This window comes from Paramisgurnus dabryanus, chromosome 10, assembly GCF_030506205.2.
Source record: "Paramisgurnus dabryanus chromosome 10, PD_genome_1.1, whole genome shotgun sequence".
Taxonomy (NCBI): Eukaryota; Metazoa; Chordata; class Actinopteri; order Cypriniformes; family Cobitidae; genus Paramisgurnus; species Paramisgurnus dabryanus.
In genome coordinates, this window is record NC_133346.1 from 27,754,895 (window position 1) to 27,781,174 (window position 26,280).

The 26,280-nt window shown below is 39.5% G+C and overlaps 1 protein-coding gene and 1 long non-coding RNA gene across 2 annotated transcripts in view; one reads left to right on the forward strand and one right to left on the reverse strand.

Annotated features, from left to right (window-relative positions):
• The window catches only part of LOC135718267 (ephrin type-A receptor 5), a 103,353-nt gene that overhangs the window by 16,034 nt on the left and 61,039 nt on the right, over positions 1-26,280 (forward strand). The window contains exon 3 of the mRNA XM_065240580.1: positions 6,615-7,278. Coding sequence (XP_065096652.1) covers positions 6,615-7,278 — 664 coding nt within the window. The remainder of the gene's footprint in view (positions 1-6,614; positions 7,279-26,280) is intronic.
• On the reverse strand, positions 17,128-19,051 carry LOC141282921 (uncharacterized). Its single transcript, XR_012337798.1, has 3 exons — positions 18,603-19,051; positions 18,310-18,478; positions 17,128-17,529 (listed from the first exon to the last, which is right to left on the reverse strand). It is a non-coding gene; the product is annotated as an uncharacterized lncRNA (long non-coding RNA).

Consider the following 26,280-nt stretch of genomic DNA (forward strand, 5'->3'; position numbering starts at 1 on the left):
CGCACGCAAATATTAGTAAATCGCGTTGCGTGAATCATTTAAATACTCTCCTCCCAAAAATGTTGGGTCTGAAATGGAAACTCCTAGAAAATCATATGCAATAAAGTCAGTCGCAAAAATAACTAGAACACACTTTTTAGCGCTAATTAATTACTCACTGCGTGTCTTTAGTAAATCCCAACATCGTTATTTAGTGCCAAAATGATGGTTTGTGCTGGTGAGAGCTGTTAGTAAACAGTGGCGGAACTAGAATTTTTTTAATGGGGTGGCCAGGGGGTGGCCAAAGCTACTTTAGGGGTTCCATAGTCCATAAAAGAAAATGACGTGTAATGTATCAAGAAAGCATAAATGAATCTTTTGATCGCATTAGATGTAAACATAATAAGGGTGAATTTTAAATCTTTCTACTGTATTTCCTACATCTGATTTACTGTCTGTTAAAGGGATTCACCCAAAAATGAAAAATTCTGTCATCATTTACTTACCCTTATGCTGTTCTAAACCTGTATTTTATTTTAATAAACACAAAAGAAGATATTTTGATAAATGATGGTAAGCACACAATTAATGGTATATCCATTGAATTCCATCATCTTGTTTTTATTCCTACTATGGAAGTCAATGGTTAACAGCTGTGTGCATACCATCATTTATCAAAATATCTTCTTTTGTGTTCATCAGAAAAAAGAAATACGTACAGGTTTAGAACAACATAAGGATGTAAAAATGATGAAAGAATTTTCATTTTGTGAACTATCCCTTTAATGAAGCAAAAGATCAGGAAATCTAAACTCCATGATAAACATTAAACTTACTTCAAATAGCAGAGGTCAACACAAAGGATGTTTGGATTAATCTTTATTTACGAAGATACAGAAGATGCAAAAGTTTTCTTTTTTCTTTTGATATTTAATTTTTGATATTTTAGTATGAAAATCACCAAGACAGCTATTTTGACATATGAGCATTTGTCCGTTTAAGCCAAAATGACGCGAATATGAATTTGTTTAAGCTCTGGCTGTGCACGCGCATATGCGCGTCGTGCTTTCAAGTTCAATGTGGCAATCCAGTCGAATTAACAATCATACAGTAGCCTATAAAGATCATGTCAAGAATGAAAACATGGTGCTGGGTTCTGTTGTAAACAGAATTGGCAAACTAGACTTTATTCAGTCCACAAGAAAATTACCACACTTCCAGCATAGGTATACGGTGAAATCATGTAGTATTAGCAATGTACGACTTCATTTACATCATTTTAAAGAGATTCCAAGCATTATGTAGACATGACATTATCTTTTGATGGTATGAAAAGTTTTCGTTAAGTTACAGTAATTTTTCTGACGCGTTTTTGAAAAGACATCACTGATGGAGAGAGATAACAGAACGCGCATTATGTATATTTTCTTAATTTTGTGAAAAGCACAACATTCAGTTTTTATAGACACACAAAAAATGACACTTTAACATTTTAAATGATGTATAAATCATATCTGCATGTCCAAAATCAGAAGAGTAATCCAAGTTTCTTTGCGCAGTGATTGAAAAATAAAGAGTTTGCGCCGCGACCGCAGGGAGGGTTAATATTCATAATGTTGCTGCCGCACGTCGAAAATAAACATAGCGATTAAGTGAAAGAAGCGCATTAAATTTGGGGTGGCACACGGGGTGGCAGTGACACCCTGAACACCACTCTGGCTCCGCCACTGTTAGTAAATCTGGCCCTTAGCGTGGTAGGGATTCATATGTTAAATTATCCCTGGTTTCCCAAATATCACTGGGAAATTTTAACATAGTATTTAATGTACTATTTTTTGGAATGCATACTATTTAGGATAAATTCTTGAATGGTAAGTGTAGTTTTGAGTCTTGACATTACAAACATGCCTTCCAATATTACAGACAGAAGCTAAACCTTAATCCTGTTGCCCAAATTACCTACTGCAAATAGCAAACCTTTCCCATCTAAATCTTAGTGAAAGCCATACCAAACATAGACACAGTTTTTAGCTTCTAAACAGAGACTTTAGTCACACACACACTATACAGTAGGAATCCGGTGGTGTTGACTTCACTTCTATTGTCTCTCTCATTCAGAAATCACCAGGCAGAGGTAATATGAGGCCTCAGGAGTGTCTCTCTGGTCATTGACTGTGCTTTTGAAGAGCTCTGGAGGGCTGTTAGGGCCCTCTGGGTGCATTCTGGGGTCCTGCTTTGTTAACTACCATGTTACAAGTCTCCTGACTGCGTAGATTACAGCTGGCAGATTGTTTTTACAATCTCTCTGCCACTTGATGTATTGTTATTGAGGATCTCTGTGGACAGCAAAACATACACAAAAACCACGTTTTGTTATGTACTGCCGTTGTTGTGTGTGTCACAATGGTCTTTAAAGATTTTGTTGAACAAATGGACAGTATGGCATTCCTTAATTTTTTAGGAGATGCATCTCATAATTTCATTAGATCTTACTGAAAATGTCTGTACGCATAAAATATAGAAACTTAAAGAGATAGTTTACCGAAAAATGTAAATTCTGTCATCATTTACTCCATCTTAATTGTTACAAACTTATAAGTTCCTATAAATTTCTTTGTTTTGCTAAATACAAATGCCGATATTTTGAGGAATGTTTGTTACCAAGCAGATCTGGAGAACCATTGACTTCTATCCCTTTTGGTATTCATAATCTGGATGACAAGTGAAAATTTCAACATTGTCTTATTGTTGGTCTTTGACCTTTTAATACAGAGTGGTTAAAAATAGTATGCAATGCATTTAAAACAATGAATCAGTTTAGTCTGGGGGGTGAAATAAGTATATTTACATGTGGACAAACATATTGAGGGTTTATAATAGCACATTTTAAAACAGGGCTAGTCAACTGGAGGCCCGTGGGCCAAATGTGGCCTTCCAATCATCTTTATCCGACCCGCCGTTCATCTTTGTCAGATTTAAAATCAGCGTGGTACTTTTACCTTTCCACTGTACATGACAAAGTGGTCTTGGATCGCTCAACAGTGAAACAACAGAAACACACTGAATTCATATTTAATTATATTTATAGTACACATTAAATTTTAATTTGATTATATAAAACTGACAAACACAATGAAACACATAGCAGCATTGTTAAGAAGTGTGACTTTTTTATGAGGCATTTATCTACTCACTTTTACCCCCTAGGGCCCTATCTTGCACCCAGCACAATTGACTTTGTCAGTGACGCATGTATCATTCGTATTTTGCACCGGCGCACAGCGGGTTTTTCCCTCCACAGACGCACGTCGGCAAACTAGGGAATGAACTTGCGCTCCCTGGGCGGTTCAGCGCAAAAAATGAGGCATGTTGCGGGACAAACCATCCCTGATGCTATTTTGCAGTTTCACAAAAAAACGATTGCGCCACTGACCAAAAAAAACTAGTCTAAAGTAGGGCTGGGCGATATGACCCAAAAAATTATCGAGAAAATGTTTTCCATATCAGTCGATATCGATAATTATCATGATAAATAACAAATCTTTACACCTGTCAAATTTAAAGGCAGATTTTTGCTCCTGAATGAAAATTGTAAAAACCAGACAGTTAATAATGGTTTTAAACTACTTTTTATTCAGAACATGACAAATACAAATACTAAAATCTTGTTTTAATGCATCTGTATTAAATGTAAATCTATTTGTTATGAAATCAACACATTTCTGACACAAAAGCAGCAGACTACTGTCACTTTAAGACCCAAGACAGAATGCTTTAAGTTTCAATATACTGAGCAACAGCTGTTTATTTTAGAAAGAAAACTTAGTTCAGTGATCACGCGTGTGTTATACATATATGGGCTATACACGCTGATAAATGGATGTCAAGAATGTCACGTTGCTGTGGGAGCGCACATACGCAAACACTTTATTCACCGCAGTGGTGGATCTGCTGCTTTTCCTCAGTTTCCTGAATTTGTGAATGTCCTGTAAATATACTTTTAAAGCTGTGCGGACGTGTGCGTGCACAAGGCGGACGCTGAATGAAAGTACAGTATACTGCACCTATTGTGTCTGCTGTGTTTGACGAACCCTGTTTGCACGTCCAACATTACACACAAAAAAATGTTTCCGCGCATTTGGATTCCGTGATTCCGTCTGCGTTATCCGCATCGCGAAAATCATAGGTCTCTACTAATAAATTAATAACTTGCCTCATCTTCCACTCCTTCAAGTCAAACTGACACTGTGATTGTAAACCAAGAGCGCGAGCAAAGAGCGCCTGCCGCATCCGGAAGTGCTCGCGCAACATTACGCACAGTGCGTAAACATTATCGATCACTTATCGAACTGTCCTTATCGTTTTATCGGAAAAGCTTATATCGGTAAAATTATCGCCTGTTTAACCTACGCTGATTTGGGCGGGTTTCTCATATCCCCATACAAAACAACTTCTCTGTCTTTGACTGCTCTTACAAGAACGTCGGTCTCCTCGGCTGTGAACCGCTCCAGGCAAATCCTGCGCCTGGTAAATTCGTCATAATAATAGCAACCCGCCAAGGAACTTGCGCCCTTGCGTTTAAAGGGAATGTTGGATAGCGTTCTGATTGGTTTATTTGACGTTACGCCCAAACCACACCTATGAATAATGAACCTACTTGAGACCAACCCCTTATTGATTTGCGCCTGCCGCAAGAGTTATTTCTCCCGCCGGGAAAATAGTAACAGCGCCCAAGATCCGCCCACAAAGTCACTTGCGCATTGCGCTTCGAACTTGCGTTTCAGATCGTTAAAATAGGGCCCCTAGTGTTACTCGTAATAGATATTAAAGATATAATAAGTATATATTAAAGTAGATGTCAACTGGTAATAAAATATTAAACAATTAATTCTATATTACTCACACATTATACACAACTCATTAAAATATAAAATGTAACTAGTTATTATTAACGATAATCATTACCAAAAGCTAAATTTATAAAAACTACAGTTAACTACAGTATATTCATGAAATGTCCGAAAATGTATACAGTAATTTTACTGATTTACCAGCGGGTGCCATTGAAATGAATGGGCTTCAGTGCTGCGTTTGGAACTATGGGTAACTACATGACACTGTGTTACTTCCGCATTCCATTCTTCCAACGGACGTCTATGTCGTAACTCTCTCTTTATACGACTCTGGTTAAAACAACTTGGTTTTGCAAGTCAATTCAACCTACTATTTTAGGTTTTGACCTGTGATAAGTTGACAAAGCTTATAAAACAAGTAAAAAATGTTAATTCGTTAAGTTAAAGTAATATATATATTATTAGTTTAAATGAATATAAACATACAATAAACTGATGATTTGGCCTTACCATTTCATTGCATTCCTCACAATATGTTTATTATGAATTACAGTAAATTTGTTTTTGTGCATATAAATATATTGGCATTTAAGCAGGATCCTCTGTTAATAAGTTACCAAGCATTTATGAATTTCAGAAATACGTCTAAAATACAAATAAAATATGTTCACAACACACATACTACAGTGTATTCACATTAACTGTATTCACATAGCCATCATTTAGGTCATTAATCATCTAGGTTAACTTTAGACCGCCTATAAGTATCCCACTTCTAGCCAAAATAAACTTGCATTTGGTTTTTGTCAAAATAACTGTATGTAAATAGATGAATGTTACACAGTATCATCATGTCACCAAAGTCAACAGTGATTGCAAGGTGTTTTGTCATTTATTTGTTTTATTTCATTTATTTTTGGGCTATCCCTGCTGAAAAATCCAGCATCAAACCAGCATGGGAATTATGCTGGTCTATGCTGGTTTGATGCTGGTTTAGCTGGTGGTCACCAGCATACCAGCACCAAAACACAACATATGCTGAGTCTTGCTAGTATGACCAGCATGGGATGCTGGTGCTAATGCTGGTTTGGTGCTGGTTTAGCTGGTGTTCACAAGCAAACCAGCACCAAAACACAACATATGCTGGTCTTGCTGGTTTTTTCAGCAGGGATGGTTAGACATCTGTAATTTTTTTACTGACAACCCAAATTTTGCCCTGTTTAGCCTAGACGTCTTGGGCTGTGTTTGGATGGCTATTAGACACCTTTTAAATGCAAAATCGTTTGCTGTGTACTGAGCTTGAACATGAAAATGGAGTTTTAAAGTGACCAGCGCTTACTGTTTTGATAAATGTGGTGATAAAAGTATGAGGTCCTATGGGTTATTGCACATTTTACCTCCAAATGAAAATAGAGTATGATTTGGTGATCTTACCCTCTGGCTTTTGGTTACCCCACATTGTCTTTAAGTGGTCCTGAGCTATGAAATTTAGGTCTCCTTGCCACAGAATGTCCCATTTGTCCTTATATGATACAGTATATCAGTCACGATTGTGTGCTTTGTAGCTGCATTCTGTGCACTGATGCACAACGAATGTACAATAAACTCTTACCTGCCAGTCTACTGTATGTACTGTAGCATTACATCACTTAAATGTGGATGACTCCAAGGACTAAGAGTGGAATTTGGGACAGGGCCATGATATGTCATTATCCACAGTGCAATAAAGTCATGTTTCATCTAAACCAATTTTTTTGTATTGTTTTCTCTACTTTTGTTTAGTGGGAAGAAATTGGAGAGGTGGATGAGAACTATGCACCCATCCATACCTACCAGGTGTGCAAAGTGATGGAACACAACCAGAACAATTGGTTGCAAACAAACTGGATACTAAACCAAGGCGCCCAGAGAATTTTCGTGGAGCTCAAGTTTACTCTGCGGGACTGCAACAGTCTCCCCGGTGGTCTTGGCACTTGCAAGGAGACGTTCAACGTCCATTTCTACGAAACCAGCGACGAGGAGAGGAGGAATATTCGCGAAAGCCAATTTACAAAGATCGACACCATCGCAGCCGATGAGAGCTTCACCGAGCTCGATCTCGGTGACAGGGTTATGAAGTTAAACACGGAAGTTAGGGACGTGGGTCCGCTGACCAAGAAAGGCTTCTACCTGGCCTTCCAAGACCTGGGTGCATGTATTGCGCTCGTGTCCGTCCGTGTCTTCTACAAAAAGTGTCCTTTGGTCGTCAGGAATTTGGCCCTCTTCCCAGATACCATAACTGGGGCAGATTCTTCCCAGCTTCTGGAGGTGTCAGGGACCTGCGTCAACAACTCAGTAGCTGATGAACTCCCCAGAATGCATTGCAGCGCAGAGGGGGAGTGGCTGGTACCCATTGGGAGGTGCGTGTGCCAGGCAGGCCATGAGGAAGTTAATGGCTCCTGTCAAGGTTGGTGAACATCTTCATTATTATGCAAATGCAAACGCTGTGAATGCAGCACATGTGCGACATATCCCCTTGAACTGCGTTTTTGAATGTCACAGACACTGATGAGAACCTGACCCTTTTATATGATGTGGGTAGAGGGTAGCATTCATTTCACATTCCGGTAATTTTACGATTTAAGTTTCATGTTGTATGCCAATTCTATATTATGTGGGAGTTTGTTTAAAATGTCCGTAATAGTAGCATTTGCATTTAAGATATCAAGAGTATAGATATTTAAGAGACATTCTGCGGGTGGTTTGAAGCCTTTATGTGACTCAGCGGTGTTATTCATGTAGGAAATGGGAGAAGTGGGTTGGTAGTGTAACAGCTGTCAGAAGGCGTAATAATGACAGGCAGATGATTTATTGAAGTGGACGTGACAATAAAACTCAGCTTGATATCAGCCTACTTCACGATCAATGCTCTTGTGTATTTTGTTTAACATGACATCATTTACTTATACTGCAACAAACTTTCAGACATTCTTCGTTTGGAAGTTATTTGAAATGTGTGCAAAACGTTTGTCTCTCTTAAAAAGGAACTGTTCAGAGGACTCATTTTCAAAACTTGATGGAAAAGTTTTACTGCAGTTTTATTTCACTTTAGCCTCAAAGTTTTCTAGAAAACCACATAACAGTGATGCTTCTGGTTGTTCAATCTTTTTAAAAGCTATTTGAAACCTTTTATTGTACATTATTGTGTGTGTAGCCTATATTTATTCATTAGGCTTCATTCATGAAACATGAGCAGAACCAATTTCTGTACGATTTGTTCATTAAATTATTCTAACATTAAATTGGCACTTTAAGCTGAAAACAGCAATTCAAAAGCTCATTGTCGCCATACAAAAACGCACACATACATCCGCAATATGTGAAAGAGCATAGTTTGAAAAGCATTGTATACTATTGAAGATATCATTTATGTATGCAAACATCTGGTTTGTATTGCAATAAATGGAAATACAGTATCCGTTTTCCATTTCATACAGCATTAGCATTTATGCATTTAGCTGACACTATTCTCCAAAGCAACTAACTGTACACAACATTCGAAGTTCATCATTATGTATGTTTCCTTCACAATTTGGATGGTTGTATAGGCACTTCTCAGCTTTTCAGAGTGGCCAGCTGGCCGCCCACTTTAAAGCATTCACCTCAGAATGAAAATATTGTCATTTATTTCTAACCCTCATGTTGTTCCAATAATACTTGTCTCCGAAGCTTATTCATGAAAGCAGTATATGCATGTGTTAAACAAGAATCAGTCATAGATATATACAGTATGTATACATAGATTCCTCATTTGACCCCTGCATAGAAGCTTCTACCAAACAGGAGCATCTAGATATATGTATTTATTGGTGGACGCATCTATTTATTGGTCAAATGAGGAAACTATGTATACATATATGACCCATACACCGCTGTTTAAAACATTTGCTTTTGCAAATACGTGTCAGAGACTTTATGAGCACAAAAAGTATAAATCTCTTTATGAAATGAGGACTGAACTGTAGTCACATGACCTTTACATGGTCTTTCTGGGCCTTGTAAGTTGTGAGTAGCATTACTGTTTATGGGGGCATAAAGATACTGTTTATCTTGGTCGAAGATGAACGAATGTCTTACGGATGTGGAACAACATAAGGGTGAGTAATTCATGATAGAGTTTTCATAATCGGGGGAACTAACCCTTTATTAACTAGCTAAACACAACAGCTTGGCCAGGTTGGGACACCAGCTGGACCAGCTTAAACCAGCTTAGTCCAACAGATGACCTTACCATGGTACTTCATTTAGATACTGATGAAAGTTAGCTTACTCAGCCTTATCCCTGTGTGTGGAACGATTCATTAATCAGTTCCCGTCAAACCTTTTGTTCTTTGTACACACTTTTTATGCTAAACCTTAACTTTTTGTTATTTCTTTTCCAGCATCTAGCAAAGTGTGTAAATGCATCCATCATTCTGCCTCACGTTTCTATGGCAACAGCAGTCAGTCTTTGACAGTCAACAATATCACATTTTAAATGATCCCTCAATTAGCGAGTTAAATTGGAGGGAGATGAAAGTACTGCTGGGTTTTTTTGGCCTGTGAGCCATGCTTTTACTTTTCTTTACTCTGTTTCTTGAAACATAAAACAGGGGAAAAATATCTTACTCAGCGGTGTCTTGGTTCATCTTAGAAAAAGAAATTTCAGAGGAAATATCGTTTCAAAGAGCAGGCAAGCATCCAACTGTGATTTTTTTTTCTAGTCCTCAATTAGGTTGTACTCTTTATGCCTTCATCAGTAAACTCTACACCCATAAATCAGGCATCTCTTCGGGCGGCTAAGAGATTACTGGTGCTCAGTGCAGCATGAGATGACTTTAGTCTGATGCACTCAAAAGAGTTTCAGACCCAGTTCTCTTTTCTTTAAACTGTCCTATGTTAAATGTTTAAGGGAAAGGAGCATTTCTCCCGAAAATAAATTATTATTATTTTAGTTATTATTAACTCACCATCATATCATTTCAAGCACATGCAGGGTTATTTATTGTAAAACAAAAAAGTAGATGTAGAGTTTTCAAGAATTTGCTTTTTTTACTAATCCACACTGACTATGTCTGTCAAACTCTAACAAATACAATAAAAACAGCATAAAATTAATCCATTCAATTAATCACTCACTTTTTCTCAAATTTAGCTCATATATCTGTTTAATTGTTAGATAACCGTCAGTCAAATCTATTCAACTAGAGGAATGCCCTAATAAATTAAACACTATTCCACGTTTAACAACAGCCTTGATTTCCACATTGCTGCTTTCTCAAATCCATTCCACTTGCTCACTTAGAGTCCATATAATTTAAAGTTTATTTAAACTCCTTACTTTCGCCGGCCACACTTCCGCTATGCAACAAGGTAAACCAAACTTTTAGGCTATAAAAGCTATTAAAAAAACACCACAATACAAGAAAATGCTGTCTGTCTATTTGCACATGAGAGAGAGAGAGAGAGAGAGAGAGAGAGAGAGAGAGAGAGAGAGAGAGAGAGAGAGAGAGAGAGAGAGAGAGAGAAGCCAGCGCATGAACAAGAGAGATGTGCCGGGGGGCATATATCACTCACGCTGATCATAAGGCGCTGGATTGATAAATACAAGACGAAACAATAATTGTTTCACCTTGATTGTCTTGTTTTTGTAATTGTTTAAAAAAAAAATGGAATTGAAAACAATTAATTGCACAGTCCTAGAAAGAGTTAATTATTAAGTTATGAATAGTTCACCAAATAAAGACAAATACAAATTTTATTTGAAGTGACATCATCAACTCCTTACTTTGTAAGTTTGAATGAGAGGGAGAGTTGATGATGTTACTGTGAATGAACAGCAAATTTGTATTTGTCTTTAGTTGTTTCGTCAAACTAAGTGCTCTTCCGCCATACAATATAGTTATCATTTTTATCCACTTAGAAAATCGCCACTTTTTTTGTGCCACCATACTTACGATGTAAAATGATTAAGGGTACACATTGGGAAAAGAGAGATATGTATTAACTGTCTTAGCTGAAATAAACACATTTTTCCTTTAAAGATCATCCTCAAAGACTAAGATCATGATCGGTTTTCAAACTGATCTATCTGAAATGTTTTTGGTTATGACACGTGACAACCTGGCATTAGACCCGGCATAAGAATGAACTCTATTTTATAGCTTTGGTTCACAATAAGATTATCACTTTTATCAGATTTATTAAAAATGATTTAATTTTACATGAGTGATTTAAATTTTAAAGATGACTTTAACAACACAAATCATACAAACCACTTTTTTACAATCAAGAGAATCGCTTTTAATTCTTTAATGGAAAGGAAATGCGTGAAGATTCTTCAAAAATTCTCCTCTTGTGTTCCACAACAACAAAAATAGCAGCATATGACTTTGCAAGGACATGAGGGTGTGTAAATAATGACAAAAGGATATTTTTCGGGTGAGCTATTCCATTTCCTATCCCAGGGATACATCAGGTGCTGTTTTATCTTAAAAGATGGTAGGGGGACGTACCCAACCCCTATCCACATCACTGGAGCCCAGAGAATATAATGACGGCTTGGATGGAAAAGACAGGAAGTGATTGAGGGTCTGTGCTCCAGTGCTGGAATAGGGCGTTGTGTCCTGTGAATGAAACGGACCCTTCATCCTCCTTCTCCTCAGATTGCCTCCTTTGTGTACATCCAGAGTTGGCGTTTAGCGATAACGGTTCTTTTTCAGTGTGGTTTGATATTTCTGTGGGAATTAATTTCCATTGAGCTGTCTTGAGGGAACACCCGATGCCTCTGCACTATATGCTTGCGGGGAAATCGTGCAGTTGGCCAGGTTGCCCAGCAGACCGGGAAACAAAGTGTCGGGAACGCTTTTGGTGCTTTTGTCTGGAGAACGGTCCACCGTTCTGTGAGAAAAATGCCACAATGGAGCACTGGGTGTGTGTGCGACGTGTTTCCTATTCAACAGTTTCTTGCAAGCAATTATAAAATGAATGTAAACATGACAGTCACCTGAGATACACAGGAAAGAGGCTGTCTGGCTTCTCTTTAGGGAGAACAAATACATTGTTTGTGACAGAGTAGTAAATAAATAATGCATTCGTTGATGGTTCACCTGGGAATTTATGCGTTTTGCTAATAGAACAGAATCGAATCAAATAGAATCGATCCTCTGAGTTAAATTATAACAGCTTGTATGTTGTGCAGTGTGCAATTTTGTGCATTCACCTAGCAGGAAAACACCTTTGAAGCTGTCAGAATTTGATGTCTTTCTTTAGCTTTGCGAATACTCTCATGAATCGTCACTAGTCAAGCATGCTTTCATGTGTCTTTATGAATGTAGGTCACATTTCATCTAGTCTCGGATTCCCAGACGTTTGACTTGCGGCATGTCTGGTCCACATTGCAGATTATTTTGGTAATATCTGTATCTTTATCTAGCACTATATAACATATAATGCATGCATGACATTCATGCGCAACGTACTGCATGTCAGGTTATAGATATTTCATTTGGCTTTGTAGAATTTGACACTTTATAACTTTGATCTAAGTCTGTCCTCTCAAAATTCTTTTCGTTGTCAGACAAAAGGTACAAAGGAGTAACACAGGTGTCTGATCTCTTGATGTACCCATATGTCAGTTGCACCAAAATGTTGCACCAGTCCATGTTTTATACAAACAGCGGTTTATATAGGACACTTTGCAAAGATCAGACCGCTAGGCACGAGGAGGTGTGCTACAGAGAGATTCGCAAAGAAAGAAAATTTGATTGAAATGGATGGAGGTGAGGAGGAATGCAGGGTGTTTTGGCCCTCTGTTGAAATCTGTCGGGATCTTCAGGTGGAAGATTCCTGCAAGCACTGGATTTTCAGTGATGTCTCTATATTTTCATTTCTGTCAGCCATTGCTGCTGCAAACATCAAACTTGATCCGGTCACAACATGCTAAATGGTTGAGATGTATTTTTTCACTCTTTTTTTTTGGCAACTATAGATCTTTTACTGGATGTTACAAATGTCAGATACTAAATGTTAATAAGTTTTTTTTATTAACATTTAGTATCTATCTTACTAAGACAACAGATACAGAAACCTTAAATGAACAGTTCAGACAAAACCTTATTCAAATACATGTAGTCATTTATATGCATCATCATTTTAGCCACATATGACTTTTCCTCAAAAACACAAAAAGTGAAAAATATGAAATGAAAACATATAAACCTTTATTAAGACCGTTTCATAAAAGAAGTGTCAGTTTTGTATAAGATTTGGTCAGTGTATGCCTTTGTTTCAGTGGTGTAGTCTAGATTTTTGTAGTGAGTATACTGTGATTTTTCCCTCTCACCCTTATGCTTACTCGTCCTAGCGCGACACCTCATAAGCACCACCACACTCACAGATGCATACAGTAAAGATATTCATGTAACTAAGAGCATTCTGAAAGTGTACTCATAAACACATAAACTGAATGTGTTCTCTTTTTAAGAAAAAAAAAGACTTTAGAGCCAATGGGTTTACAGCTGGGGAAACTGGACTGATTTTTAGACTGGTTTAGTGTTAATCAACATCTATCTCAGGGACAAAAGTTATTTAACTGTTAATTAAAATTAAATAAATCTTCAATCTGTGGCTAACACGTGCATTGAACGAGAACAAAATATGCACTCTTTCAACAGCTATTATCTGACAACTATTGATAACATTACCATGTGTAATTTAATGCTGTAAATGTTTTTAATTAATACACATTTAAGATGACCATGAATTAACTCTAATTTGCGTAGTCATTGATATAAAAGCTTATTTTTGCATACTGTATAATATAAGCATTGTCTAAAAATGAAAATAGGCTTATACTTAATTATTATTACAAGACCATCATGTAGCCTAATATTAGACACCCAAACCAGAGTGAAGAAAATGATATTTAATTTGCAAGTCTGAACTGAACATCAACGCAGAGATGAATTTCCTCACAGAAGTTTAAGATCATATACATCTTGAACGTAGATATATAAATGAACACAGAGAAGGGAAGTTTAACACTGTGAAGCACAAGCAAACATGCAGAGGAACTGAAGGCAGCTAAAAACCATCAGGGTATAATCACGGGCTTATTTTATTGCATTTGGAGCCTTACCTCCAGATAAAGTAATAAACTGGACTGATGATTTAAATGTTGTTTACTCACATGTGCGTTGTAAACTCTATGGATTTTATGTTGCAGCACTGCTTCCCTCGTTCACTTCTCAGTGTCGCGTGAGCAGCTACACTGCAGGTTCGACTTCATTTGGCGCTAAGCAGACCTCTTGGTGATGTCAAAGTACCGCGAGAGCGAGTCAAAGCAGATTTCTCCATGTGATAACTGGAGTCTCTCTCGCGGTACTTTGCTGTCAGTCGCCAGTCTGCTCCCCAGTTACTTTCGCGTCACTATAGTAATCTGATTTCATAGAAATTCATACGCCGATCGGATCGCGCAGTTCGGCATGAAGTATATAGCCTAATATGTATTGCAACCCGCTAAAGTAGCAAGTGTATCATGCTAATGGTCAATGCTTCACATCTATATTATGACTAAACTTTAAAAATGTCACAAAACCATGCTGTTACGCATCCTCGCGCTATTTTTAGTGGGTATACGGAAATCCTTGACAATTTCTAGTGGGTATACGGCGTATACCTGCGTATCACGTAGACTACACCACTGCTTTGTTTTATGGGGAGAAGGGTAGCATAAACATTCCGCTAAAAAAAATTCACACAGCACGTTGGTCCCAGAAAATATCTGTAAAATTGTGAGAGGATTCTGTGTGAACACAAACATGTCCTGTAATTGTTCTAGGATCACTCCAATTAAGAGGACCTAGTTACATTGTGGTAACACTTACGGAAAGCATTCTGTGTGAACAATTCAGAAACAATGCTGAAAGGGGTGTGCCGTAGTGAGTATGCACGTGTCATCGCAACCAGAATTATGGTTTAGCTCTTTGACACAGGGATTTGCATCAAGCGCTAGTGATGGGGAGAAGACCGCCTGTGCCGAATCTGAATCAAAACCGAGTCTTTGAAGGGTCGAGACCGAGTTTTTGAGGAAGCAAGTCCGAGTCCTTTAGGAGTCGAGACCGAGTCGAGACCAAGACCATAAAAACATGTCAGTTTTCATATTCATGATTTAATATCACCCCAGTTAATAATCAAAAGTTAGGCCTACATACTAATCTAGATTGGGATTTGTTTAGAGTAGCAGTCTTAATGTTTTAATATGGACTATGCTTTTACTATCATTAAAAAAATCCCTATCACATGCATCATCTTCTGCCTATTTTTCTAGAGATAAATAAACGGCTCTGATGGCAGTATCTTTGCATTGCACCATGGCATGTCATTTTCAAATAATGCCCGTCAACATGGCATTTTATTATTATTATTGTTATTTATTATTACTGAAATTACGAGTCCTTCTCTCTCACTGTTGTCCGAGACCGAGTCAAGACCGAATCTTTGAAGGAACAAGTCTGAGACGAGTCCGGTCTTAAGTCCGAGACCGGACTCAAGTACTACATTACTATCAAGCGCTCCTTATGATCTTGTCATAAACAAAAATGCACGCACGTAGTTTCTCAAAAGCTAAATCACAGATAATGAGCAAACTTCAGACGTTGTGGAAAAACCTACCAAGTGCAGGACTTTAAATACATCATGTGTCTTTACGGGATTTTTACAGTATGTGTGTGAATGTGCGCGCAAAGTCTGGAAAATCATTGACATTGTGAATGAACCAAAAAAAAAAAAGATACCGTGTATTTTCCATAATCTATGTGTGAAAAGGGCTTTATATATGAAAAGAGAGAATAAATGATGACCAAAGGTTTATTTATGACTGGACTATTCCTTTATTGTACCATATGATGGTTTCACACACTTTTACAACCTATAACATCATGCAAGAACAGAAGAGAATTAGTGATTATTGATTTATTTGAAGATACTGCTGATAAACGGCCCGTTTCTTGGATGTTTCTTGGATGGTGATTTTATAATGATTGGCTAAATTTACGAGCCGACAGTACGAGAATTTAATAGGATTTTTTATGGACTCATTTATAAGCCTTTAGAGCGACTCTGTGATTTCCGCCCCGGTGCAGACTGGAGTACAGAAATGTTGCTCTGATAATGGTACATGTATGTCAGATATTCTCGTAAGTGAGAAAATGACAGCTTTATCCAGAAACTCTTCTCACCCAGTCTGTACACCCTGCTGGCAGGAAAAAAGCAGCCATTTTTTCACACATACGAGTGAAAATTACACAGCTAGAATCGTCCACACTGACTGTAGTGTGAGAAGACTCACCAGCTTGTGTTTAATTCAAAGTTTCCTTTTCATGATTCAATAAAATCCTGGTTTTATAAAACAATATAAAAGCCAAAAGATGCCATGGATTAGAGCGATTTTACCATGGGTAAGTCTTTTTCCACAACCTGGTATGATGTGAAATGCCTGTAACTGTGGTTTAATTATGGAAATTCATGGCTTTATCCAGCAGCTATACATCAGAAATCAATATTCAGCAAATATTTATTGGTATTAATAATTGGAAAAAATATATTTGTTCAAAGTTTCCTTAATATGCAAATGTGCATTCATCAGCATTTAACCCAGCTAAAATGTACTTTTTTACAGATAAAATGTGCATAAAATTATCCAATGTAATGTTAAAGATGGAGTGCACAATGTTTAAAAGCTAATGTTGATATTTGAAATCACCTAAACATACACGCCCCTACCCCAATAGAATCTGGACCTTCCTTTGATAAACCCGCCCCACACATGCGCAACCCCTGCAAGGATTTTGGTTTGTAGACACGCACCTTGCTGCTTAGTGTGTTTTGGTAGTCGGCCTGACTCGCTTTTCCAAAGTGTTTTTCACGTGAAGAAAATGTATCTGATCATTCACATTGTCAGAAATAATGCCCTACTTATAGATGTCAATAAAATTTAGACAGTAGTCTATGGCAGGGGTTTTCAAACTGTGTGTTGGACTTGTGGGTCACACGGGGAGATAAGGTGGATTGGCAATGTCACTTGGCTGTTGTAATAAATGAAACAAAAACAATGACAAAGATTTTGATATAATGCATAATGTATTTTGGTACTGCAATTACCTTTTATTCCATCATAACATAGCAAGTAAAATATGAACTGGCTTTTAAAACAGAACAAAGGTGTGTTTTGCCCATATTTCCATTCAAAAATATTGTGGTGGGTCCTTAAATGAAGTTCTAAACGTAGGTTCGGGAGGAGCCTAAAACATTCAGTCCTGTCAATCATCTCGAGAGCCTATTTAAGCGAGTTAATCTCCACGCCTCACATTGACGATTCATCCGGCATAGGCCCCGCCCATTTCCGGAATAATGTCCTCCAAAGACCAACTCCTGCTCTTCACCTCCGACGAAGAATTTTCCTCCGACGCTGATTTATCATCAACGGTCGTTGAGCCATCACCAGGACCTTCAAACCCTAACCCTGCTCCTTCGCAGAGCCTCGATAAAAGAGGACGCCCTCCTCAGCGTCCTGCTGCCGTTTCACCTAAGCGCCGCCGCTTAAATCTTCCCTCTCCGCCTCCAGCAAGACACCCTCGTACCTCTCCTTCTGTGACTCCGCCCAGACCATCTCCAATCCCTGCAATAGAGAAATGGACTGTGAACGGGCTGCGGCACGCTCTCACGTCCGCCGACATCGCGTTCTCTAGAAGGATGTCAAAAGCCCAACTCTATGAGCTTTATCTCTGTGCCCAAACCGGTCAGACGCCTGTAGCTGTTACCCAGACAACATCCAAAAAAGGTCCCGGCCGCCCTCGTAAGAATCCGCAGCGTGTTTTCGCAAACCCAAGGCCTTCTCCAGCGTCAAGCGCTTCGAGGGCTTCCCCTCCAGCTACCGCGCATGCGCCGTCTACAGCCGCCGCGCATGCGCCGCCTCCCACCGCAGTAGTCCTCTGCCCCTCCCCCTCTAGCCCAGCCGGTGCGATTTCCGCCCCAAACACCTCACCAGCCGCAATCTACCCCTCTCTCGCACCCACTTCTGCCACTCTCTTCGCTAATGCTTTCCCTATCCAACCCCATCTCCCTCCCTCTTCAGCTTTGCTAAATCAGGCTCAAAACCCACCAATTCTCACTCCCTCTCATTTCCCACCTGGCTTTTCCTCTAACGTCACGGGAGCGCCCCCTAGTGTGAGGCTGCCCCCGCTGATGGGTAACTCTCTAGCTCCTCCCCCTTTTTCTCTCTCCACAAATCTCTCTCTTCCGAGCGCAGCGCTTGGCGTGAGGCTGCCTCCGCAAACAGCGCCTGCCCCTGTTTTACCTCTCTTAAGCCGTCCTTCTTCCTACACTCTTCTCACAGCAGTGCCTTTAGCAATGCCCGCCCACGCCGTTGCCATGGACCCGCCACCCGTCTCCAACTCACTTCGCTCTCAAATCCTTTCAGGTATGGACGTGGACCTGGCGTCCCTCCTCTCTCCCTTTCCAAAGAAAGACAGCCATCGCTCTCTGGACTGTGGCGCTTTCTCCGTCGTCCTTAAAGACTCGTCCTCCAACTCCAATCGCATCCTCTCTTTCACAGAATTCGTCATAGCCTTTAATAAATATACAGAAATAATTTGCTCAGTGTTTCCAAACAGGCGTAAAGAACTTAACGACTACCTTTCCATAATTTCTGAGTTCTCATTGTCATTCGGCGGCAGTCATTTTTACACTTACCACAAATTATTTTCCGCCAAATGCGCCACGAGAGTCACCCACTGGAACCAGTGCCCTTACTGGGGAGCACTGGACTTCGAATTATATAATAGAGTTTTTCTCGGCTGCCGCAACATCACTTGTGCCATTTGTAGATCCCTCGACCACCAGTCTCACTCTTGTCCGTCAGTACAAAATACCACCAGCCCCCGGGTAGCCCCTGACTCCGCTAAATCCACTTCATACGTGCCACAGTCCAGATTCGATCGCCCAGGTCCTGCAAATAATCCAAGCCGTTTCTCTGCATCCAACAGCCGCCAGGTCTGCAATAACTTTAATGATTTCCGATGTTCCAGGCAAAGATGCCGCTATTTGCATGTTTGTAATTTTTGCGGCGGTGCGCACGCCCGCCCTGTTTGCCCAGTGTTCAAATCATCTGCAAAAAACAATAAAGATCTTAAAAAGTATCTGTCTTCTCCGATCAATACCTCTGTTCTTGCACACGAACTACAATCTCACCCCAATAAACAATTCACTAATTTCCTTCTTTCAGGTTTACAGCAAGGTTTTGACCCCGGTCTTGAAACCATGCCCGACTCAACCTTCACCTGTAATAATTTGCAGTCTGCCCGTTTAGATCCCGACTCTGTAGACTCCCTCCTACAAAAAGAAGTAGAATCTAAATTTATGATCGGCCCATTCGATTCCCCCCCATTCCTCACCTTTCGCATTAACCCCATCGGTATAGCAACGAGGAAATTCTCCGGGAAAAAGCGCATTATCATCGATCTTTCAGCCCCCCACGAATGCTTCGTTCCTAGCATAAATAGCTTAATTCCCCTATCCGAATTTTCACTGCATTATCACGACGTAGATCAAGCCATCAGTCTAATTAAATCTGCCGGTCCCGGCGCTTGGTTAGCAAAAATCGACATCACTTCAGCCTTCAAGGTCATGCCAATAAACCCTGATTTTTGGCATCTCTTTGGCGTGCTCTGGCGGGATAAATATTATTTCGCCGTTCGTTTGACTTTCGGTTGCAAAAGTAGCCCCAAAATATTTGACACCCTATCGGAAGCGTTGTGCTGGATCCTAGCGAACAATTACGACATACCCTATCTCATTCACCTTCTTGACGACTTCCTCTTAGTCTCTCCAAAAACCGTTCCCCCAGCCGCTCACCTTTCAATCGCTCTTAATCTTTTCTCAAAGTTAGGGGTTCCCGTCGCCTCCGAAAAAACCGAGGGACCCGCTACCTCACTGGATTTTCTCGGAATTACCCTCGACTCCGTCAAATGTCAAGCCTCACTGCCTCAAGACAAAATAGTCAGAATAACTAATGTAATCCAAAACCTCACCTCAGCGCAGCGTATTACCAAACGTGACCTTCTTTCCTTACTCGGGTACCTCAACTTTGCTATGAGAATCGTGCCTCAGGGCCGCCCCTTTATCTCTCATCTCCTCTCTCTAGCATCGTCCGTCCCAGGCTTAAATGACCTAGTCTTTTTAAACGCAGCATGTAAAGCAGACTTAAACCTCTGGCTCGCATTCCTTAAACAATGGAACGGGCTTACCTTTTTCTACGACGATATCACGCATTCAGCCTCCGAAATCCATCTTTTCACAGATGCAGCCCCTTCAGTTGGTTTCGGGGGTTATTACCAAGGTCGTTGGTTTGCTTCAACCTGGCCCCCCGAACTCACTAAACTGGAGGATTCTGCCTTTTCCTCCGCCCTGTTTGAATTATATCCGATCGTCGTTGCAGCCATCCTGTGGGGTAGAGAATGGACCTCAAAAAGCATAATTTTTCATTGCGATAATTCCCCCGCAGTCTTTTCCATTAACAAAGGCAGGTCTAACTCCCCACAACTCATGCCTTTTCTCAGACGCCTAATTTGGTCTTCCATCTGCAATCAGTTTATTATTAAAGCAGAACACGTGCCAGGTTTCAAAAATCAAATCGCTGACTCTCTTTCCCGTTTTGCCTTTCAGAAATTCAAGACATTGGCTCCTCAAGCAGACCTATCTCCCACACCAGTACCTCCCTTTTCAGACACGATCTTCCAGTAAACCACCCCCTGCAGCATCTTCATAGCCTCTCCATCCAACACATTCTTCAAGCCGTTTCCCCCAGAACACTTCAGTCGTATTTTACCGCCTGGAAATGTTTCAAAACTTTTCATTTTCATCACCAGCTATTTTTTCCCGATTTTTCTATTCTCGCCGTTTCCTCCTTCGCCACCTTTTTACACCATATTAAACGGTCTCAACCCGGCACCATTAAAGTCTACCTTAGTGGGATACATTTTTTCCATAAATTAATTTTTGGCCAGCAGTGCCCAGCTATCAACAACCCACAAATCGGTCTCCTCGTTAAAGGCTTTAAAAAATCCCAACCCACCCGCCCCGACTCCCGCTTACCTCTTACTCGCGAAGTCCTAAGCAAATGCCTGTACACTATCCGTTCAGGATACCACTCTGAAAGCACTGCCAGAACCCTCGACGCTCTTTTTATTCTCGCCTTTTTCGGTTTTCTCAGATGCTCAGAGTATACTTGTAATTCAAATTTCGATCCCCAGATCCATCCGACTTTCTCCGACCTCCAAATTTTAGACAACGACACCATATGCTTTAACATCAAGCGCAGCAAAACCGATCAATTAATGCCAGGCCATCCAATTTTCATCTTTAATCTACCCTCCCCTCTTCAACCTTACCAGGCAGTTTCCTTATTTCTAGCTCACCGCAGTACCCAAATCCGCTCTCCCTCAGACCCCCTCTTCGTCGATGATAAAAATAACCCAGTTTCCAGACACTGGTTCCAAAAACACCTTAAAGCAGTGCTAACTAGATCCGGCATCCCGGCGTTTCACTATTCCAGCCACTCTTTTCGCATAGGAGCCGCAACTTCAGCAGCAAAAAACGGCCTCCCAGAACTCCAAATTAAATCTTTAGGTCGCTGGTCCTCAAACGCCTTCCAAACTTACTTAAGATCAAACCTACCCCACATTAGACACGCTCATCAGCTGCTTATCCAATAATCACACTATCCGTCGCACACCTGAATCTCATTAGTCACCGAACTAACCCCGCGCTCCGCCTTAACCATTGGCATCGTGCTTAACTTCCTCCTCACCGCAGCATAGTAAGCTCAGCTCGCACATCCCTATTTATCATCATTTATTAGCTTCAACTTGGCCAATACTCCAGCAACGATTTTCTTTTCCACCCTGCCCACGCTCTCTAGCCAATATTCACCCTCGCTCCCCCTGGACCTTCAGGGCGCGCGCTCTATATTTAACCCCCGCAGGAGTTAATATTAAATTTCCCACAATATTACTCTTTAAATCGCTCACTGCCGCAGCAGTAATTCTAATACGCTCACACTACCGCAGTAGTTATACCCTCGCTCCTGTTGGAGCCCCGGGTCGCGCGCTTCTCATTAACTCCCGCAGGAGTTAAAAATATATATAATTTTTCCCAAACCTATACTATATAATTCGCCCACTTTCGAAGCAGTGTTTTAAATACGCTCTCACTACCGCAGTAGTTATACCCTCGCTCCCATTGGAGCCCCGGGCCGCGCGCTTCTCATTAACTCCCGCAGGAGTTAAAAATATATAATTTTTCCAACCCTACACTATATAATTCGCCCACTTTCGAAGCAGTGTTTTAAATACGCTCTCACTACCGCAGTAGTTATACCCTCGCTCCCGTTGGAGCCTCGGGCCGCGCGCTTCTCATTAACTCCCGCAGGAGTTAAAATATATATATAATAAAAATTATAATTTTCCCAACCTTACACTGTTAAAAAAAAAAAAAAAAAACAAAAAAAATTCGCTGCCGCAGCAGTAATTTTTTAATACGCTCTCACTACCGCAGTAGTAATTCATCCTCGCTCCCGCAGGAGCCCCAGGTCGCGCATTTTCATTTTCTCTTTTAGGAGTTACAAGCAGCATCACTTAAAGGAGGAGATAGTTAAATAATTTCACACTTTTTGGGGGGAATATAAGTTTTAACCACGTTAAAGACTAAGACTACTCGCAGACATTAACCTGGCTTGCCGTCCTCATATTATATTTATATACGTTCTTTTTGGGGGGTTCTGAACTCGGGGCTCGAGCCGAGTCTCGGGTTCGAGCTCCCTCTGAGGACAGCAAGCCAAAGTTCATTTTACCATCATTCAATAGACTGAATGTGCAGGCGAACTAGTGAAATGAAGTTCTAAACGTAGGTTCGGGAGGAGCCTAAAACATTCAGTCCTGTCAATCATCTCGAGAGCCTATTTAAGCGAGTTAATCTCCACGCCTCACATTGACGATTCATCCGGCATCCCTCCTCCTCCCCAATTCTCCTCCTTTAACTTGCCCCTTTTCTCTATCTGCTCAGTGTTACAATGGGGGGGTTCTGAACTCGGGGCTCGAGCCGAGTCTCGGGTTCGAGCTCCCTCTGAGGACAGCAAGCCAAAGTTCATTTTACCATCATTCAATAGACTGAATGTGCAGGCGAACTAGTGAAATAGATTATAATTGTTTATGTGGGTCGTGAAATGAAAAGTTTTGGAACCCCTGGTGTATGGCATTTCCATAGATCAACTTTAAACTGCCCCACTATTCTCTTCTGAGCAAAAACACACAGGTTTGACCAACAATAGCACAAAGACCATAATCAGGTCAATCACATTTTTATGTTTTATTATTTGTATGCATTCATTTATAGTCACGTTTACTCACAAGAGGCACAGTACAGCAAAAGACGGGAAAGGGATGTTTAGCGTCAGTGGCCAATAGCCATCTGGCCATTTATTTTTCTGTCGGCCTCTGTTGTCGCATGCCTTCATACAACTCAATATTTATGTTTCACATTGTATTTTTGTATGACAGATGGATTTTGACCCAGCTATTGTTAAAAATAGGTATTAGATTTCAGCTAGAGATGTTAACATAAAGAATTAAGAAATAACATTAAGTTTAAAATATTTCTATTGTATATTTTGTTTTGCATGTATTCCCAAATGTGAGCAATATGGTATCATGAAATAAAAGGTGTTATTTGGCACAATACATCACTAACAGTGATACACAGAATCATTCAGTGCAGTTTTGTTATGAATAAATATTATGTCCTAATAATATTATGAGTTAAAATTTTATTTATTTTTTTGAGCATTTTGAAGTGGTGCTCTGCCACTGCAGTGCTGCAATAAAATTATATTTCAGTTCTCTGTTCATTCAAGAACCACTAACCATGTCAAACAATATGAAAATCATGACCTTAACCCAATTTCAGCAGAGCAATGCGTTTCATTTCATTATCAAAAGGCCAATTGAGCACATATGATTAAGTAACAGGCGGTCTATTTTAATGTTCGTCTAGATTCAACCTCTATTAAATGCACGTCAAATAATCCGCTTTCTTTTCTAACTACACTCTTAGAACGAATGTGTTAAAAACAAGACATTAGTGTTGATTCTGGGACAACACACTAACTGCGTTGTCCCAGAATTCACCCATCTCTGTGTTATTATTGAAACAACACATTTTGTGTATATTTTAACACAAAATGACACATAATGTGTTAAAATTACACATAATGGGTCTCATTCATGAAACATTCGTAAATATATGAGTAAATATGTGAGTGATTTGCACGTAAACAGACCTTCCCGAAAACTCTCCTCCTGATTCACAAATACTTCGTAAACGTCAGATTTGATAGTTAAATGTGTGTATTTGTTAATGAATTCCAATCAGTCGTACATGGGACGCGCGTGCACGCTTATTCTCAATTACCATTAATCCCGCCCATTAAATCCGCCTGACAAATATATATCATATTCGTACACCAGACGAAGGATTTCAGCATGTCTTCTTAAAAGCTAATGAAAAAGAAAAATGTATCAGATGCAGAAATTGAAGTTTTATTATCAGAAGTTAATTCAAAAAGCCAAATTTTATTTTCAAGCATACATAGTGGTGTCTCGGGTCCTAAAAAAAGGAAGCTTGGCAGCACGTTACAGATGCTGTTAATGAAATTTCATCTGTTAATCAAACAGTTACACATTAGTTAACTATGAATTAGTTAACTTCGAAAAAATCTTATTCAAAAATAAAAAATATATAATTTTAGAGGAAATACACAAGCAGTTTACATTTGAGCAGATTTAACTTTTCACAAAAGAACTGGTCTGGGTAGCATGAAACGACTAATTAACAGTCTTCATTCTCGGCAAGTAAGTCTGCGCGGTCTCTAAAAATACGCCTTTTGCGCAGCTCTGCCAAATCTATAGCTGTGTCCCAATTCAAAGGCTGCGACCTTCTAAGGACGTAGTTTAAGACCGATTGCGTCACAGCCGCGCGACTTAAGGCCAGTAAGGCCGTCCCAATTCAAAGGATGCCTAGAATGAAGCCTCAAAATTTCTCCGCGCTGTTAAGGATAGAACGAATGGATCCTTAACAGCCGAGGATATCCCAAGAGTCATTGCGTGACTGCAACGGCTGCATATAATGGGTGGATATTCTAAAATAAACAATTAAAACCTTTATTAAATAAAAGTGTATTAATCAGAAAACATTTTTTCTTGTCACTGTTTCAGTATTATAAGTTATGTTTTGTGTTAATAATATTCTTTTTATGTTGCGTATATTTATAAGGTTGATTAATTTGGTATACTATGGAATAGTTTAATATACATCAACGTGTCATATTTCTAAAATAAATTAATAATTTTTCTGATGTCATATTTATTTGAATAAGTCAGAAACGTGCAGGTGGGCGCGTGCAGCAGGTGACGCTAATTATGTGTCCTCCGAAGGTTAGACCGTCTCATTTCAGTTCTCTTCGCGAACTTCTTAGGCTTCCACCTTGAAAGACAGAGTGCTCACCTTTTAAGGTCGAATGCCCTTGAATTGGGACACAGCTTATATTAGCCATCGTAAATGTGTTATGCCTGATTTTGGCCATTTTATAGGAAACAATTTCCTTAACAATTTCGTTTGCCCAGCCCTATTGAAATCAATAATTTATTTGATTAAAGTGTTCCGTTTGCAGATGCTATTACTGAAGCTTATCATAAAAGTTAAAAGAAAAAACATATATAATTACTGTATAATATTTTTTACAAAATGCTGTGTAATATGTACATGATTACGGTGAATTAAAATACAGCCTTATTGATGAGCAAAACGTTCGGATGTTAAACACACAATTTACTCGTGGCTGGGAGCAGGTGTAGATTTCTTTCGTACCAACTAACATTTGGAAAATACAAACATTTTCATGAATCCGAAAATGTACGCCAAAAGGACTTTACGAACGATTTACACAAAAATTCGTTCTGCTCGTTTTTTACACACGATGATGTGTAAAAAATGAACACATCCTTTCTAAGAGTGTAGTTACATATTTATTTGTCAGGGCATTTATCAACTCTTTCATAAGAATGTTCTCCAACCAGTTAGCTTTCATTAACCTACTCTTCCTTGCTTATATTTATTTATTTATTTGGAGCATCATGATTTCAATTATCGGACATCACAGGCATCAAAGCTCGTTTGAAAGTCTTTCTCCCCTCCTTAGCATTATAAATAATATAAAAGCTTATTAATCAACACATCTCATCTGAAAATGTCCCTCTGTTAACGGTACGCATATTAAGATCCTTGCAGGCTCATTAATTGCCAGGCCCACCACTGTTTG